Source organism: Microtus oregoni, unplaced genomic scaffold (genome assembly GCF_018167655.1).
Source record: "Microtus oregoni isolate MIOR12 unplaced genomic scaffold, Mior012 000004F_ref0000308, whole genome shotgun sequence".
NCBI lineage: Eukaryota > Metazoa > Chordata > Mammalia > Rodentia > Cricetidae > Microtus > Microtus oregoni.
In genome coordinates this window covers 31,801,432-31,816,325 of record NW_024543063.1, presented here as the reverse complement: position 1 = coordinate 31,816,325, position 14,894 = coordinate 31,801,432, and the positions used below count along the sequence as shown (strand labels likewise).

At 54.9% G+C, this 14,894-nt stretch overlaps 2 protein-coding genes across 4 annotated transcripts in view; one reads left to right on the top strand and one right to left on the bottom strand.

Moving 5' to 3' along the window:
- The first annotated feature begins 1 nt into the window (after position 1).
- On the top strand, positions 2-6,501 carry Ctu2 (cytosolic thiouridylase subunit 2). Of its 2 annotated transcripts, XM_041650051.1 has the most exons (16): positions 2-101; positions 290-364; positions 530-664; positions 2,014-2,092; positions 2,273-2,332; positions 3,331-3,391; positions 3,891-4,000; positions 4,177-4,463; positions 4,538-4,673; positions 4,848-4,979; positions 5,415-5,506; positions 5,623-5,726; positions 5,824-5,962; positions 6,079-6,145; positions 6,221-6,279; positions 6,350-6,501. In XM_041650051.1, exons 1-16 carry the CDS (start codon positions 34-36, stop codon positions 6,465-6,467), a joined length of 1,722 nt encoding a protein of 573 aa, XP_041505985.1. In that variant the 5' UTR covers positions 2-33; the 3' UTR covers positions 6,468-6,501. The 2 variants fall into 2 exon arrangements, with proteins under 2 accessions (XP_041505985.1, XP_041505986.1); XM_041650052.1 differs by lacking the exon at positions 530-664.
- Piezo1 (piezo type mechanosensitive ion channel component 1) overlaps positions 6,464-14,894 on the bottom strand; it is a 65,274-nt gene continuing 56,843 nt past the window's right edge. For both annotated transcript variants that reach the window (XM_041650049.1, XM_041650050.1), the window contains exons 30-51: positions 14,529-14,600; positions 14,068-14,168; positions 13,433-13,526; positions 13,300-13,356; positions 13,041-13,213; positions 12,800-12,909; positions 12,380-12,586; positions 11,944-12,202; positions 11,690-11,878; positions 11,240-11,552; positions 10,744-10,873; positions 10,507-10,654; positions 10,174-10,388; positions 9,872-10,030; positions 9,639-9,786; positions 8,217-8,405; positions 8,021-8,113; positions 7,756-7,928; positions 7,568-7,690; positions 7,415-7,494; positions 7,116-7,332; positions 6,464-7,038 (exon numbers count right to left, since the gene is read on the bottom strand). In XM_041650049.1, the coding sequence (XP_041505983.1) occupies positions 6,789-7,038; positions 7,116-7,332; positions 7,415-7,494; positions 7,568-7,690; positions 7,756-7,928; positions 8,021-8,113; positions 8,217-8,405; positions 9,639-9,786; positions 9,872-10,030; positions 10,174-10,388; positions 10,507-10,654; positions 10,744-10,873; positions 11,240-11,552; positions 11,690-11,878; positions 11,944-12,202; positions 12,380-12,586; positions 12,800-12,909; positions 13,041-13,213; positions 13,300-13,356; positions 13,433-13,526; positions 14,068-14,168; positions 14,529-14,600 (3,500 nt within the window). In that variant the 3' untranslated portion in view covers positions 6,464-6,788. The remainder of the gene's footprint in view (positions 7,039-7,115; positions 7,333-7,414; positions 7,495-7,567; positions 7,691-7,755; positions 7,929-8,020; positions 8,114-8,216; positions 8,406-9,638; positions 9,787-9,871; positions 10,031-10,173; positions 10,389-10,506; positions 10,655-10,743; positions 10,874-11,239; positions 11,553-11,689; positions 11,879-11,943; positions 12,203-12,379; positions 12,587-12,799; positions 12,910-13,040; positions 13,214-13,299; positions 13,357-13,432; positions 13,527-14,067; positions 14,169-14,528; positions 14,601-14,894) is intronic.

The window sequence follows — 14,894 nt, the reverse complement described above, 5'->3', positions numbered from 1 at the left end:
CTTTCCCCTACTGCGGACCAGCCCTTCATCTCCATGTGTCAGGCCGGTGAGGACTACGCGGTGTCGGCCCAGCGGGAGCCTCCGCCCGTGCCACGGCCGGGGTAAGAGCCGTTTGTACCAGGCCAGGGATTGTCCCCGCGCCCTTAGGGTCGCAGCGACCCGGAATGGAGTCGGCAGCTAGAACTAAGCAACGGCCCTGGTGTGTGAGCCAGGCTGGGAAGTGAGACTGGTTCCTCCAGGTTCGCTGCGGTGGGAGGATTTGCCATGGATGTTCTTATTTTCTCCACAGCCGGGAGCAGAAATGTGTGAAGTGCGCGGAAGGCCTGCCGGTGGTGGTGATACGAGCTGGAGACGCCTTCTGCAGGTGAGATCTCTGCAGCCCCCCTTTCCAGGCTTGCTTTTTCCTTGTAAGGGGACGGTTACGTTGTACGTGCTTGTCACGTTGGCCCGGACCACAAGTAGTGGTGGGAACCATTGATAACGACTCTTGTCATCTAAACTAGGCTCACGCCTGTATTTCCAACACTAGGGATTCCGTGATAGGAGAATTACCTCAGATTCTTGGGCTGCAGAGAAATCCTGTCAAACAGAATCCCACAAATTTCCTTGATGGGCCTAGTGGTAGGAAGATCTCTGGGGAAGCTTGCCAGACTCGAGGGAAAAGGTGCGTTGAAAGACAGGCTTTTTGGGCACTTGGAATCCGTCCAGGTCAGATCAGAACATCTTGGGAACTTGGGCAGGTACTCTGGGTGGAAATTGTTCCTTCTTTCATGGGATACCTATTTTTGTTTTTGCTTTTTTTTTTTTTTGTTTTGTTTTGAGACAGGTCTGTAACAGTTCTAGCTGTCCCGGAACTTGTAGACCAGGCTGGCCTCAAACTCACAGAGATCCCCCTGCACCTGCCTCCTGAGTGCTGGGATTAAAGGCGTGCGCCACCACTGCCCGGCTATGAGATACCCATTTTATTTGATGGCCACACAGACTTGGAAGGAGAACAAGAGATTATTCCCACGGGGGCCACAGCAGGAGGATTCACGTTTTATTTGTAACTTCAATGGGTTCCTCATACCTCTTTTGAATTACAGCTTTTCATGTTTGACTGTTTTACCCCAGAGCTCTAGCTCCCCGAGGGCAGGAACATGAATCTCCAGTGTTTTTCCTCTAATATCTAGTGGTGTTAGCAGTAGCTTTGTGTAGTGTATGTTTGTTGAGTGAGTGAGGATTTCATGTGTCTAAGTTCCTTTGGATCTCTGAGTCTGTTTTTTTTTTATATTTATTTATTTATTTATTATGTATACAGTACTCTATCTGTGTGTATGCCTGCAGGCCAGAAGAGGGCACCAGACCTCATTACAGATGGTTGTGAGCCACCATGTGGTTGCTGGGAATTGAACTCAGGACCTTTGGAAGAGCAGGCAATGCTCTTAACCACTGAGCCATCTCTCCAGCCCCCTCTGAGTCTGTTTTTTAAATATTTTCTACAAAAGATTCTGGTGAAGGGACAGAAACTGATTTCCAGAACCTATCTTGTCACCAACCATGTTTTGGGAGCCCAGATTTGAAAGAAAAGGTAGTGTTACCAGTAATTGTAACCTGGGCAAGGTAGGTACTAATGTAACTAACAACTTAGGAATATTTGGAAATGAGGGCTGCTCGGTTCAGCAGGGGTCTGAGTCTCAGAGAAGCAACCCTTCTGTTTATTGGGGCATCATCAATAGATCAACACTTGTTATTGAGAGGCTTTGGTGACTTCCCCCTGTTCTAGTTCCAGTTCAGCTTTCTTTTAGCTGAGTCCTTCCAAGCACCTGTGGAGCTTCCGCAGCTCACATCTGATGGGATCTGGGTAGTGCACTGAGAGTCATAGCCAGGAGAGCTCCTCCATCTAACTTCCCCAACAGGCTCTGGCAGAGTATCTGCCTCTAAGAGCGGATACTGCCAAGAGGGACAGTATCACCCACAGGGTCTTAGGCTGGTGGGCAGGTGTGGAACAGCCTCTCTCTGTGTCTGTTACAGGGATTGTTTCAAGGCATTCTATGTTCACAAGTTCAGAGCCATGCTTGGGAAGAACCGACTCATCTTTCCTGGCGAGAAGGTACTCGTGGGGAGTGCTTGGCTGTCAGCCCCTGCTTCCTTCCTATATGTGCCTTTCTTCAGCTGGCCTGCTGTCTCTGTACCTTGAGGGTAGACTTGGTGTCTTGGGCTGTCTAAGAATGAAACAGACTTGCTCACGTTGGAGATGCAGGTCCTTGCTGATCCTCTCTTCCCACCCCAGGTGCTGTTGGCGTGGTCTGGGGGGCCTTCGTCCAGCTCTATGGTCTGGCAAGTCCTTGAGGTACGTCCACACCATCCCTTGAGCCTGAACTTCTGGACTGAATTAACCGGGGCCTCTTTCCTCAGCTTGCACTGCAAAGTTTTTGGTTGACACTAGACAGACCCCCCGCCCCCCCAGCTGGGACACCCGTAGGATCTCACATGTACTCATCAGGGTCCCCAGGTACATCCCCATTTAGCTTTACTTGGTAGTATCCAAGTTTGGCCAATTGTGACTTGTAGGTAGAGAGAAGTATTTGCCGAAGACAGGGAGAAGTGGCCTAGGTGGAAGAGGGTGAGGCAGAGAGAATAGGGACTTGAGTTGAGAATGCCTGGCACTGCTGAGGGCATGCAGGGTTTCTTTGAGGGGCCTTGGCACAGAAGAGGGACCCACATGCTCCTTTCACCATAGAGCGGCAAAAGAGTCGAGGCTGTGGTTGATCGGAGTCAGCAGTCTGACCTAAGTGACAGTGCTGCTTCATTGGGAACACCCTGTCGTTCTGGGGTTTTGTTGTACCTGCTGCTCCCGTAAAGCTGTACATGTAGAGGAGCTCATCATGAAGCCATTTGTCAGTGCCTGACCCTGCTCCCCTTGGAATCTTCTCTGCCCCTGCCTCCCATGGTTCTTAACCTACCAAACACTTCCTGAGGGTTCTGAGGTGCCCAGCAGGTGGTACAGTGCCCCCACTGCCCCATGGTCCAGCTGGTTGTCTCAGGCTGCATAGGTGTCAGAAGCAGACTAGAGAGGGTGGGTTCTAAAGTCTCTGATACTGACAGGGCATGCCCTCATATCGGAGGGAAGACTTAACCACTTCCTTCTCCTGTGGGGAAGGGAGACCCAGACCCATTGATCCATCTATAAGAAGGAAGACAGACCCATACTTTCTCCTGTGGGAGGAAGACTTGGCCCATACACACCCCTCTGAGGGGAGACCCAGGCCGTTTTGTCCACTGTCTGGAGAGTCTGAAGTCCAGAGAAACGCTTTTGGCCAGGCCTGAGTCCTGACACTTCTCTTCCAGGGTCTGAGTCAGGATTCTGCAAAACGACTACGCTTTGTGCCAGGAGTCATCTATGTTGACGGTATGTTGGGCCGCTCCTCCATTCAGTCCCCAACAATAACTGGTGAACCTCAACAGCCCCTTTAGGGGACACACTGGGGACAGCGGTGCCTTCTCAGCTCTATTGAAGGGCCCAGGGATTGAAGAAGATGAGTTTAGAACTGGTCTTTGGGGATGAAAGACTAGGCAGTTTCTTTAGCTGTAAGGGAAGCCAGTCCTTTAGCTGTGAGGGAAGCCAGTCCAGGGAAACTTTCTCTGGCTGGGTGGTGGTGGTGCACGCCTTTAATCCCAGCACTCTGGAGGCAGAGACAGGCAGATCTCTGTGAGTTCTAGGCCAGCCTGGTCTACAGAGTGAGTTCCAGGACAGATTCCAAAAGCTACAGAGAAACCCTATCTCAAAATACAAACAAACAAAATGTCTGAAGAGTAGACGTGGTGTGACTTCTGTGTGTGGCACTGACCACCTCCGTCTGCTCCACTTCCTCTGTGAATCTGACATACTTCCTGCCTGGGTTTTACAGAGGGAGCAGCCTGTGGCCAGAGCCTACAGGACAGGGTGAAGACCTTGGCTGAGGTGAAGCTGATCCTGCAGAACACTGGCTTCCTGTGGCATATAGTTGCCTTAGAGGAGGTAGGTAGGTCTGCCCAGGTGGTGACCTTTGGTAACCTTGGAGGGGTATCCATCAGGGCCACATTCTTGCTTATTGGAGCCATCCTGTGGGCCTCTTGCCCTGGGCCTTGGCTTTCCCACTGTTTCAGAGGGCTGGTATGGCCTTGACCTCAATATCCATTCTTACATCCTGGAAGGTGTTCAGCTTGCCACCATCCGTGCTGTGCTGTGCTTCCCAAGAGCCCACAGGGACAGAGGAGGCCTACAAAACGGCTGTGGACAGCTTCCTGCAGCAACAGCATGTGCTAGGGTCTGAGGACTGTGCCAGCCCAGTTCATGGGGAGGATCAATCACACCCAACCCACAGCCAGGACCCCCTAGGCATGGCTGGGTTCCCCACAGCTGCTCAGACTGAGGCCTTGTCTAGGTTGTTCAGTTCCATAAAGACGCTGACAGCCAAAGAGGAGCTTCTGCAGACCCTGAGGTGAGTGCAGCACCCCTAGCCCTGCCTGGCTTGTAGGACTCCAGCTCCAGCTTCTGTAATTCACCCCCTCACAGGACCCATCTGATTGTGCATGTAGCCCGAACCCATGGCTACTGCAAGGTGATGACTGGGGAGAGCTGTACCCGCTTGGCCATCAAGCTTATGACCAACCTGGCCTTAGGGAGAGGAGCCTTCCTTGCCTGGGACACGGTATGCGGGGCCTAGAGGTCATGGTGTCCCTGGCCTCTTTGTCCTCCTTCCTTTGAAAGTACTTCTGCGTTATCCTGGGGTCTTCCAAGTGGACAGGCCTGAGACCCAACCATAGCTGGCAGTGGCAGTAATAGGAGGTACGCTAGGATTTGAGCCATAGTGTCTGTTCCCCAGGGCTTCTCAGATGAGCGGCATGGGGATGTGGTGTTGGTGAGGCCTATGCGGGACCACACCCTGAAAGAAGTGGCCTTCTACAACCGCCTGTTTGGCGTTCCCTCGGTCTTCACACCAGCCATCGATACCAAGGTGGGCCTGTGGAGAAGTGCGTGGGCTGGTTGGGGGCGGCCCCTCCATACAGGGTCAGAAATCCCTGGTGCACTGTTAGATCTTGAGTCCTTGCCAGCCAGCTTCAGCCCTTCCTGCCCTAGGACTGGCCTTGTCCCAGCTGGTTCTCTGCGACTCTAGCACTGCCTCTGAAAAGGCCAGTAGTAGTGTTCATGTATCTAGGAGCCCTCCAAGCATGCCCTGTACCTTGGAGGAGCAGGCTGGTACCTCTAAGGAGGTAGCTTGGAGGGAGAGGGTTAGTCTGTCCCTGAGGTGAAGAGGTGGCAAGAGGACCTGTATCCACACTGTGTAAATCCTCTACTGATCTTAGTCCCCTCGGGCTGGCCATGTGAAGCCCGTGGTACTTGCTTTAGGTGGCCCTCGGCCCTTCTAAAATCCCTATCTGATTGTCCCTAGGCTCCAGAAAAGGCTAGCATCCACCGGCTGATGGAAGCCTTTATCCTGAGGTTGCAGACTCTGTTCCCCTCTACAGTCAGTACTGTGTACAGGTGTGTGTGCCACTCGGGGTGCTGTTGAGCCTGCTGCCCACACTTGAAGGGCGCAGAACCCATGACTGGGGACATACTTGTTACCTGTCCCTGTTCGCCTGTGCACCTGCCAACAGGACAAGTGAGAAGCTGGTCAAGGCTCCCCGGGAGGGCTGTGCCTCTGGCCCCGCCAGCCCCAGCTGCCTCCTCTGCATGTGTGCACTGGACATTGACACTGCTGGTGCGTGCAGGGCCTTCTTTGAGTGCGGGGGAGGGGGGGGGGGCGGGGGCGGGTAATTTGGCTGCCCCAGGGTTCCCTCAAACCCTCTCTGTTGCAGACAGTGCCACGGCTTTTGGGGCTCAGTCTTCCTCACATCTCTCCCAGATGCTGCCTGCTGATGCTGGGATACCTACCACCCCCTGCTGTGGTGCAGGGGACGGTCAGGCCCAGAGCTGCCACAGGGGAGTTGGCAGGAGGTAAGACGCTGTCTGTGTCCTGCCCTATGGACAGGGGTGGAGGGGGCAGAAAGATTGTGGCCTTAAACAGAGTTCAGAATGAGACCAGGCATACAAGTTCAGTTCTGCTTCTACAGGGGGGATGCACAGGCCTGTGTCATAGAACAGCTGTGTTATGGCTGCCGGGTAAACATGAAGGACCTGGTGAGTGCCTGTCCGTATGTCCCTATGAGCTGTCCCTATGGTCACCATGGTTCCTCAAACTGCCATCTCTTGTAGCCTTCCCTGGACCCATTGCCACCCTATGTCCTGGCTGAGGCTCAGCTCCGCAGTCAGAGGTAGTGCCTGTTCTTTGGGGAGACCTCTGGGGAGACGCCCAGGACTGGTTCTCACTGCAGTCTCCCTTAGGGCCTGGGTCTCTAAGGAAATTCAGGAGTATCTGATTACAGACGATGATGATGAGGAAGAGAAGGAAGAAAGCAGAGCCATCAAGCAGGAAGGCGAGAACACTGGGATTGGTCTATAACTGTCCATTTGTATAAATAAAAATGTTTTTACTTAGAAAACTCTACAGTACTGTGGGAAGGGAGAGCCAGGCCCCCAGACCCAGTGTGGCTAGCCCTGAGCTACACTGGGCCCCCAGCCCAGCAGGTGGGTGGGGACGCAACAGGTAAGGGACCCAGTGTCCCTTTGACAGCAGCATCATCAGGGCTTACATGGGCCAGGAGGATGTGTCACAGCTCGCGGCCTCAGGCAGCTACACTCCTCTCCAAGGAGCGCTGTCAGCCCTGGTGGCCATGCTGCCCTGGGGCAGCTCCTTCATTCCCGGTGCCCAGGAGCTGGGCTCCTACTCCTTCTCACGTGTCCACTTGATCATGGTTTCTGGTGAGCGGTATAGGAAGATGAGCTTGGCATACAGCTCCTCCTCCAGCTCCAGCTCACGGGTCTCCCGCACCAAGAAGATATCCTGGCATAGCTTGAGAATGCGGTCCACGTAGGGCAGCTCCTCGAACATGATGGAGTGTGAGATGTCACTGAAGAAGCCCCGCATAAACTTGCCAATGACCAGCACAATGGACACGTATAGCCCCACGATCCTGTCGGGAGAGGCATGTGAGCCGCCACCACTCAGAACTGCCCTGGAGGCTCTAGGAGGTTCCTCTGCAGTACTCACCCATAGCCAGCCAGGAAGCCGAGGCTAGGAGGGCTGACCTTGTCACTGAAGATGACCATGGGCAGCAGGTTGCAGTCAGTCTGGCAGTCCTGCAGCTCTATCACCCACCACTCGAGGAAGTCAGAGGCCTTTGTGTCTGCTTGAGCCCCAGAAGCCCCTGTGCCCACTTGTTCCCTCCGCAGCTGGATACGCACACCAAGATAGTCGTCTTCCTCATCTGAGTTGAGCGGGGTAGTTAGAGCTGGGGGTTACCCATCCCTGGCCTAGGCTGAATCCCAGCACCCTGATTCCACACTCACCTGGCTGCAGCTGCTTCACTGGGTTGGCTTCAGGTCCATTGGGAGCACGAATGTACTTAGGGAAGAGGTGGGGAATGACGCTGTGGGAGGAGTCAGCAAGTCAGGGGCATCTTAAGCCCTCCTGCCCACCTGCCCACAGTGGTCTGCACTCACACTGACTGGTCAAGCCTGCCCTCGAGCAGTTCGGCCAGCTGCCTCCGTGCTGTGCTGTTGGGGGCCAGCTCCAAGGTGTGCTTCTCGTTGGTATATTCCACCTTGCCACCCTTGGCCAGGTCTCTGCGGGGAGGGCAGTGTTAGGCAGTGTGGGGCATCCCCCACAGCCCTGTAAGCATAGGACCCACCTTTGGAAATTCCAGGTGAAGCGCAGAGTGATGTCAGCGGTGCCATTGTACAGCTCCTGCTTCATCTGCGCCCGGCTTGGGGGGCTGATGCGCCACAGTGCCCCAGAGCTGCCCTCAATCTGTGCAGTGACGATGTCCTCAGGACTGTACTGGCTGATGAACTGCATGGCTAGCTGTGTAGAGCATACCTCGGTTAGGGGGCAGCAGGCCACCTTTTCCCTGCCAGCCCACCTTGTACCAAGTGGATACAGTGCAGGTCACTTACTGGGTAGGGGTCAAACTGCTGGGACAGCTCTTCGTAGTCCTGGGGCGTGAAAGGCACTATAGATGGCTGCTGGGCACTCATGGTGAACAGTGGCTGGGGATGAGATGCATGATCAGTATGGAGCCATCCGTAGTCCACAAGGAGTGGGTGTAGCCTCGCTAGTGGAGAAGGGGTGGGCTGGAGGCCGGCTACTCACCTCGTAGCCACCCAACTTGAGGGTAACAGTGACATCAATGGGCTGATTGACGACACCCACCACAGAGCGTATCAGGGACATGAAGAGCAGTGGGAACCAGATGATGGCAATGATGAAGAGGATGATGAGGCCACCCATACCATACTTGACAATTTTCTTCTTCTTCTGTCCCTTGGGCTGTGGGTATTTCTGGAAGGGAGATACTGGTCACCCTCCCAGCCTCTTGGCCGCAGGCTGTAAGCCTCAACCTGATGTCACCGAATAAGCCTGGGGTCCAGGAATAACCCTGAATAGGATCAGGTGCTTTAGTGAAGGGGAGCCTACTTTCTGCACAGTGGCAAGCAAGGATGTTGGAGCAGAGAGCTTGATGTGGGTTTACATTTCCCAGAAGACAGACATCTCTGCAATCTTATGGCTGGGGACCTTTGGGGAACACCAGAAGTGAACATAAAAGGGAAAAGTGTTTTTTAAATTAACCTGGGTTTCAAAAGTGAAAATGAGGGTGGACTGCTCTTGTAGAAGCCCAGGGTTCAGTTTCCAGAACTCATGTTGGGTGGCTCACAACTGCCTGCAGCTCCAGCTCCAGCTCCAGGGGAATCTGGTGCCCTCTGGTGCCCTCCATGGGCACCTGCACTGGTGCGCATACCGACACACATACACAGAAGCGTGGGGGAGTGCAGAGCAGTCATGTGGTGGGATGGCGTAGCCAGCGCCTACAAAGAATGCTTACAAATCTAACAGATGACCTGAGCACATCTAAGGGTGTGACCTGAATAGATGATTCTCTAAGGATAATCGGCCAGCAGCACATGAACTGTCAAACTCTGGAACTTCAGTTTGCTGGTGAGAGAGATGTCGCCACTTGAGAAACAGTTCCAAATGACTGAACAGTGACCTCATAAGTGCCATATGTAGGTTGACGCACAGTGAAAACAGCAGCTGTCCACCGTGGAAAGGTAGACACACTGGGGTTTCTGCACTCTGGAGTCTATTACATGGGTCTAAGGAGTGGATCCTGAGCCACTACAAGGAAGAACCTCAAGAACGCTGCTGAGGGGAGAAAGCCAACAGGCAAACCCACGGACAGGAAGGAGACTACAGACCACCAGGGGTGGAGAGGGGAGATGGGGAGCAACTAAGAAAGGGGACAAGGTTTCTTTGTGGGGCGGGGCTCTCCTCAAGCCGGCTACAGTGGTGAGGACGTGCACTTGGTGAATATACTAATCCACGAAACACAGCCTTGGTAACACACTGCTGATAACTGCCTGTTCCACCACTCAAACCCAAGGGCCCAGTCCACTGTCCCCCACTGACCGCTAGACCCACTGCAGCTCTCCATGAGCTCTAGGGAACCTCTTTCTCTGGACTGCTGTGCATGTTGTAAACCCCCAAGAGATCCCCATCCATCCTCTGCCCCGGCACCTTCTCTGTCTCTCGGCTGCACTTGACGATGAAGATATTGGCGTAGATATCTTCCACACACATCCAGTTGGACAGGGACAGTGTAGTGTCAGTCCACACCCAGTCCATGACTGCCCGCAGCTCCACCAGGAACGGCACTAGTCGGAACCTGCCAAGGCCAAGGTTCCGTCAGCAGGGACAACCTACCATGGCTTCCACCTGCTCTTCATGATCCCTAGGCAGACCACACTCACCCCTGGAAAAGGAAGAGGTTTACATGATTGTACTTCTTAGTAAGGAAGTTGCCTAGGATACGGGTGGGGTAGCCGCAGCGGATCTGGTAGGCAGACAGGGCAAAGTAAATGCACTTCACAAAGTACCACAGCTGGGCCACCGCATTCTGGTTGAACATTCTGAATGGAACAGGACAGGATGTCAGGGAAGGTGAATCCGACAGAAACAGTTCTGGAGGCCAACCCAAGCTGGGCCACACCCAGAACATACAGAGCCTCAGAGTAGACTGAGGCTCCTGGGGGCAGTGCCTCACATTACCTACCTCTCGGTGACAGCTGGTAAGATGAAGAACATCCAGAGGTGAATGGCCACCACTAGGACCACTTGAAAGGCCAGCTTGCCCAGCACAGTCTTGCGCAGGTAGAGGGCACGGTCAATGACCATGGTGCTGAACTGGACCAGCAGCATGAACAGGAAGGCCTCCGGCACCTGGTCATCTGACAGCGAGGACGCGATGTCCGTGGCAGCAGAGTGCTTCTGCAGAAGAGGGCACAGATTGGGGAGATAGAGCTGTGCTGCACCCCAGAGTTCTGAGCCCATGTGCTCCAAAGGCCTAGAAGCCGGCTTTCCACTCTGGGGTCCCATGCCCACTTACCCCAAAAGCCCAGAAACCAAAGATAATGATGATGAAGTCGACAATGTCGGCCAGGAACATGAGCACATAGACGTCAGTGGCCGCTCGGTACTTGGTGTGCAGAATGTCACGGAAGAAGCGCCGCAGGGGTTGGTAGATGCTTTGAACTCTGTGGATGGACAGCCTCCGAGGGATCGGTATCCAGCTAGGGACCACCTTCCTGCCCCAATGCCCACCAACCCTAGCCAGGTCACTCACAGTGCCAGGCAGAAGCTCTTCAGCCAGCGCCCAGCTGCCTTCATTCTTTCCTGGACCTTCACTCTCCCTTGAGTATGCCGTGGGCTCTTTCTCCCTGCAGCTTCTTTCCCCTCTTCCTCCTCCTCAGCCTCTGTGAGTGTGTATGTCCAGGGGAATGCCAGTGAACCCACCTGAACCCACCAGGGACTGTGTCCATGCCAACAAGCTGACGTCACCCACTTTACAGATAGCACAGGAATCTCCCCCACAGTCACCAGTGAGGGAGCAACTTCTGCTGTGTTCTTTTTGGGGGTAGGCTTGAAACTGCAGCCCAGGCCTATAGACACCTTGACCTGGGTATAGGGACAACTCCAAGGACAGATACAGGGAGAGTACTGGGCAGTTGTGTCCTTCCTAATGGGTTGTCCCTGTGCTGGGCTGACCATCTCCAACTGAAGGGTCATCTGTGTTTCCTCCCCTCCCAGGAATCTAGCAGGGGTCTAGTCTGGGCTCTCACCTATAGCTACTGTTCCTTTGGGTCCTGGGGTCTTTTTCTTCCTCCTGAAGCGTATGCTGATGTGCCTCATCTGTTGGGGCTTGAGGTCCTCTAAGGGCTCTTGGATCCCATCCTTGGATCTGATGCTCCCTTTCCCTTGGATGTGGTCCCTGGGGGTACCAGCCAACACCAGCTCCTCCGGATGCTCAGTGCCTGCGTCAGGCTGTGATTCCAGCTTAGCTTCTGACTCTTCCTCAGCCTCCTGGTCCTTCTCACCATTCCTGCATTGGTCCTTAGAGAAACTATCCTCCTCATGGTCCCAGAGGCCATAGCACTATGGAGAATATGGACGAGCAATCAGGAGGCCGACCCACGCTGGGTCACTCAAGTATTCAGCCTCACCACTGGGCTCAAGAATTCCTGGTGTTTCCAAGGAGCCCCTGCCACCCCTGCACTGGCCTGTGGGCTCACCAGTAGCTGGGAGCGGTGGAAGAAAAGGGCCATGAGCTGCACCAGGTCATACTTGATATAGCTGTCAGTTTTCTCAAGACCCAGGATGCGTGGAGGGAAGTAGGGCTTGTTCTCATAGCGCCGCAGCACCACGTAGCTATTCCAGGGGAAGAAGCCAAACTGGAACAGGTACTTGGTGACCACCATGACCTGCAGGACAGAGCACTTAGCATGGGCCAAGTGGCCCAGACCCAATCCTACAAGCAGTCACCCACCTCAGTGAAGACAATGGCTGTCATCCAGAAGCGCTTGCTGGGTCTCGGGATGGTCAGCATGGCCCACAGGAAGATGAGCACAGGCAGCACCAGGGAGGCAGCTGAGGCTGTCACCATGTGGTTGAGGATGATGATGAAGTAGCAAAGCAGCTCTGAGTGTGCCGCCACACACTGGTACAAGGCTCTCAGCAGCCGCAGCGTCCGGCCCTGCTGTGCTTCAAACTGCTCAGCCTCCTCCAGCTCGGGGATGTGTAGGCGCCTGCCACAAGACCACAGGAGTGTGGGGACAAGAGCCAGAAGAACCCCTTGGATGCAGAGCCCAGCCTGCAGTCATGGCAACAGTCTGACCCGAGGCCTAGCCAGTTCCTGCCTCCTTCACCTTGCTCCTCCCGCTGGGCTTCCTGCTCAGAAGAACTCCCTCAAAAACCTGCCCCACCTGTCCAGGAGCAGCTCACTGGCTGTGCGCATTCGTGAGCGAGCATTGGCTAGAAGCTCCTGGGAGCCATGCAGAGAGGTCTCAGCCTGGAGGTCCCCAGCATCGGTGATAATCTCCTCACTGCCACTGCGGGTGTTGTAGCCTGTGCTCAGGGGGCTGCTGGTGTCATCTGTCATGCTACTCAAAGGCTCTTCAGCTCCCAGCCCACTGTGGAAGGAAAGGGCACAGAGAGGGCCAATTCTTGGGCTCTGGGGAAGGAGAGAAATGGTGCCTGGAGAAATACAAGGAGTAGCTGAGACTGAACAGTGCTATATCCTGATGACCTGTCAGCAGCTCAGGGTTCAGTCCCTGCTTTGGGCCAGAGGACAATCAGAAACAGGAACCTTGGCTCATCCCAAGTCCCTCAGGCCCTGCACCAACCTTGAGGCTGTGCTGGGTCCATCACGCGTCTCCACGGGACCTGCTGACAGTGTGGTCTCGGCTTCACTCACATAAAGTTGGTCTAGCACCCCTCGGCGGACCTCTCCACTCTGTGGAGAGCATGGAAAAGCTCTCAGGCCACTGGGATGGGCCCAGCTTTGCTCACAGGCACTTAACAGGGAGTAGCTATGGGTGTGGCCTTGATGAGGTATAGGAGGGGCTTGGCGCAAGGGGCCCTTACCCGCAGAAGTTCCTGGGTGAGCAGATAGCGCTCTGCACGCAGCACGTCACTCATGGTGCGGTGGTGCTTTGTGAACGTGCACAGCCAGCGTGTTAGCCCATCTACTGTGGCCTGGCCCAGCACCCACAAGAACTGCATGGTGCTCAGCACACGCTGCATCATGTGACTGCGGCCTACAAAGAGAGCAGGATGGGGCTGGAGGGTTGGCTGGTTGCAAGAGCCTTCAGCCCCCTGCCCTCTTCCCAGCAAGGCCACACACCTGCCATCTCGTCCTCTGGGGCCTCTGCTGGCTCCACCTCCGGGCTCAAATCACCTCCTGGGCATAGGGATAATCAGCACCAGGTAGCCCTGCCCTGCAGCTCCCCCACTGGAGTCCCCCAAGCACAACTCACCAGAAGTCAGCTGTCCTGCCTGCTCCTGCCGTGCCTGTTCCCGACGCTGCCTCAGCACCGTCTGGGCATTGGTTACCCATGCCTGGTATGCCATCTGCCAGCCAGATTTCCTAGTTAGAACTCTGGCATCTCGAGCTGAGAGATCCATTCAGCCTAGCATCACGGTCCCCTCCCAAGGAAGAGGATGGAGGGACGGCCATATCGGATCCTTAACTCCTGCTCTCTATCCAGCTGTGGGTCTTATCCTCCTCAAGCCTCTCTGGAAATGGACTCGAGAGACTGTGATAATCGGAAGGCAGACATGCAGCTGCCCAGCATGACCTATCCCTCAGAACCAGGGCCTCTCCTAGACACCAGTATCCAAACACATGTAGCCTTTCTCTCAGATCAGGTGGCACTCATAGAGCCCAGGAGGAGGGTGTCAGAGCCAGGACTTTCATGAAAGGTAGTAGAGGGGCTACCTATGACTCTCATATCTACAGCCTGTTTCCCCAGCTACCTGGACAGGTCTGATGGGCTAGGCGGACTTCTGTGATATATAGGAGCTGGACTCCAAGGCCTTGGATATCTGTCCTTCCACACTGCCCCATTCAGGAACTCCATAGACAGAGCAGGAAGGCATGGCTCCAACTCACCTGGAAGGCATTCTGAGTTGCAGGCCTGGGGTCCTCAGGTAGGGCCTCCTCTTCCTCCTCGCTATCCGACTCAAACAGGAAGTAGTCCCCAGAGTGGATGACTGTAGTCAGCAGGGACAGGAAAGGGTATGTGTACATGAGAGCTGGACTCCATGGCAGAGCCAATTCCTCCCCAGCCAGACCCAGAAAATCCTAGAGTTCCTATCTTAAGTTTTGACTTGGGTGGTAGCAGACCCGTTATTAAGGATGATGCTCCCCGCTCAGCATCTTCCACCCACATGGCCTTGCTTGAGTGCCCCCCTTCCCACTAGAACCATCCCATCCAGGGTTCAGCAGGATAGGGAAGGTGGTCCATGCACAGAACACAGGTCAGAGAGTCTGACGTGACCAGACAGGACAAGGAAAAGCTAGTAGGCATCGGGGGTCAATAGCACAAGTGCAGAGGGGTGAAGGCCGGATACCTGTGGCGTGGTCCAGCCAGGGGCGCCACCACTGTCTCCGTGGCGGGGAGGAGCCCCCTGGGCTGTCAGGCCCTGTGGAGGGGCAAGGCAAGCGTGAACAAGCAAAGGAGGCTGGAAGGGCAGCCTATCTTGGGCACAAGGGCACATGGCAAAGGCAGAAACAGACACAGAACTCCTGCAATGACAAGGTTCCATGTAGTGCCACGTCTCAGAGCCCTAAAGGGATGGAGAGGGGACACAAGTGCAGGTGACAGTCCCAGGTGGCCATATGGCCTGCTGGGACAGACAGGAACACATGGCACAGGACTGGGTCCTGAAGCATACCACTTACACGTAGCACAGGACAGGACAAGGGTGTGGGGCCCT

Excerpts from the sequence above, each read along its gene's own strand:
- Ctu2 (XM_041650051.1), top strand. The coding sequence starts at position 34 with ATGTGTCAGGCCGGTGAGGACTACGCGGTGTCGGCCCAGCGGGAGCCT. Across the intron at positions 665-2,013 it reads TGCCAGACTCGAGGGAAAAG|GGATTGTTTCAAGGCATTCT; the intron begins GTGCGTTGAAAG and ends TGTCTGTTACAG. Across the intron at positions 6,280-6,349 it reads GCTCAGCTCCGCAGTCAGAG|GGCCTGGGTCTCTAAGGAAA; the intron begins GTAGTGCCTGTT and ends AGTCTCCCTTAG.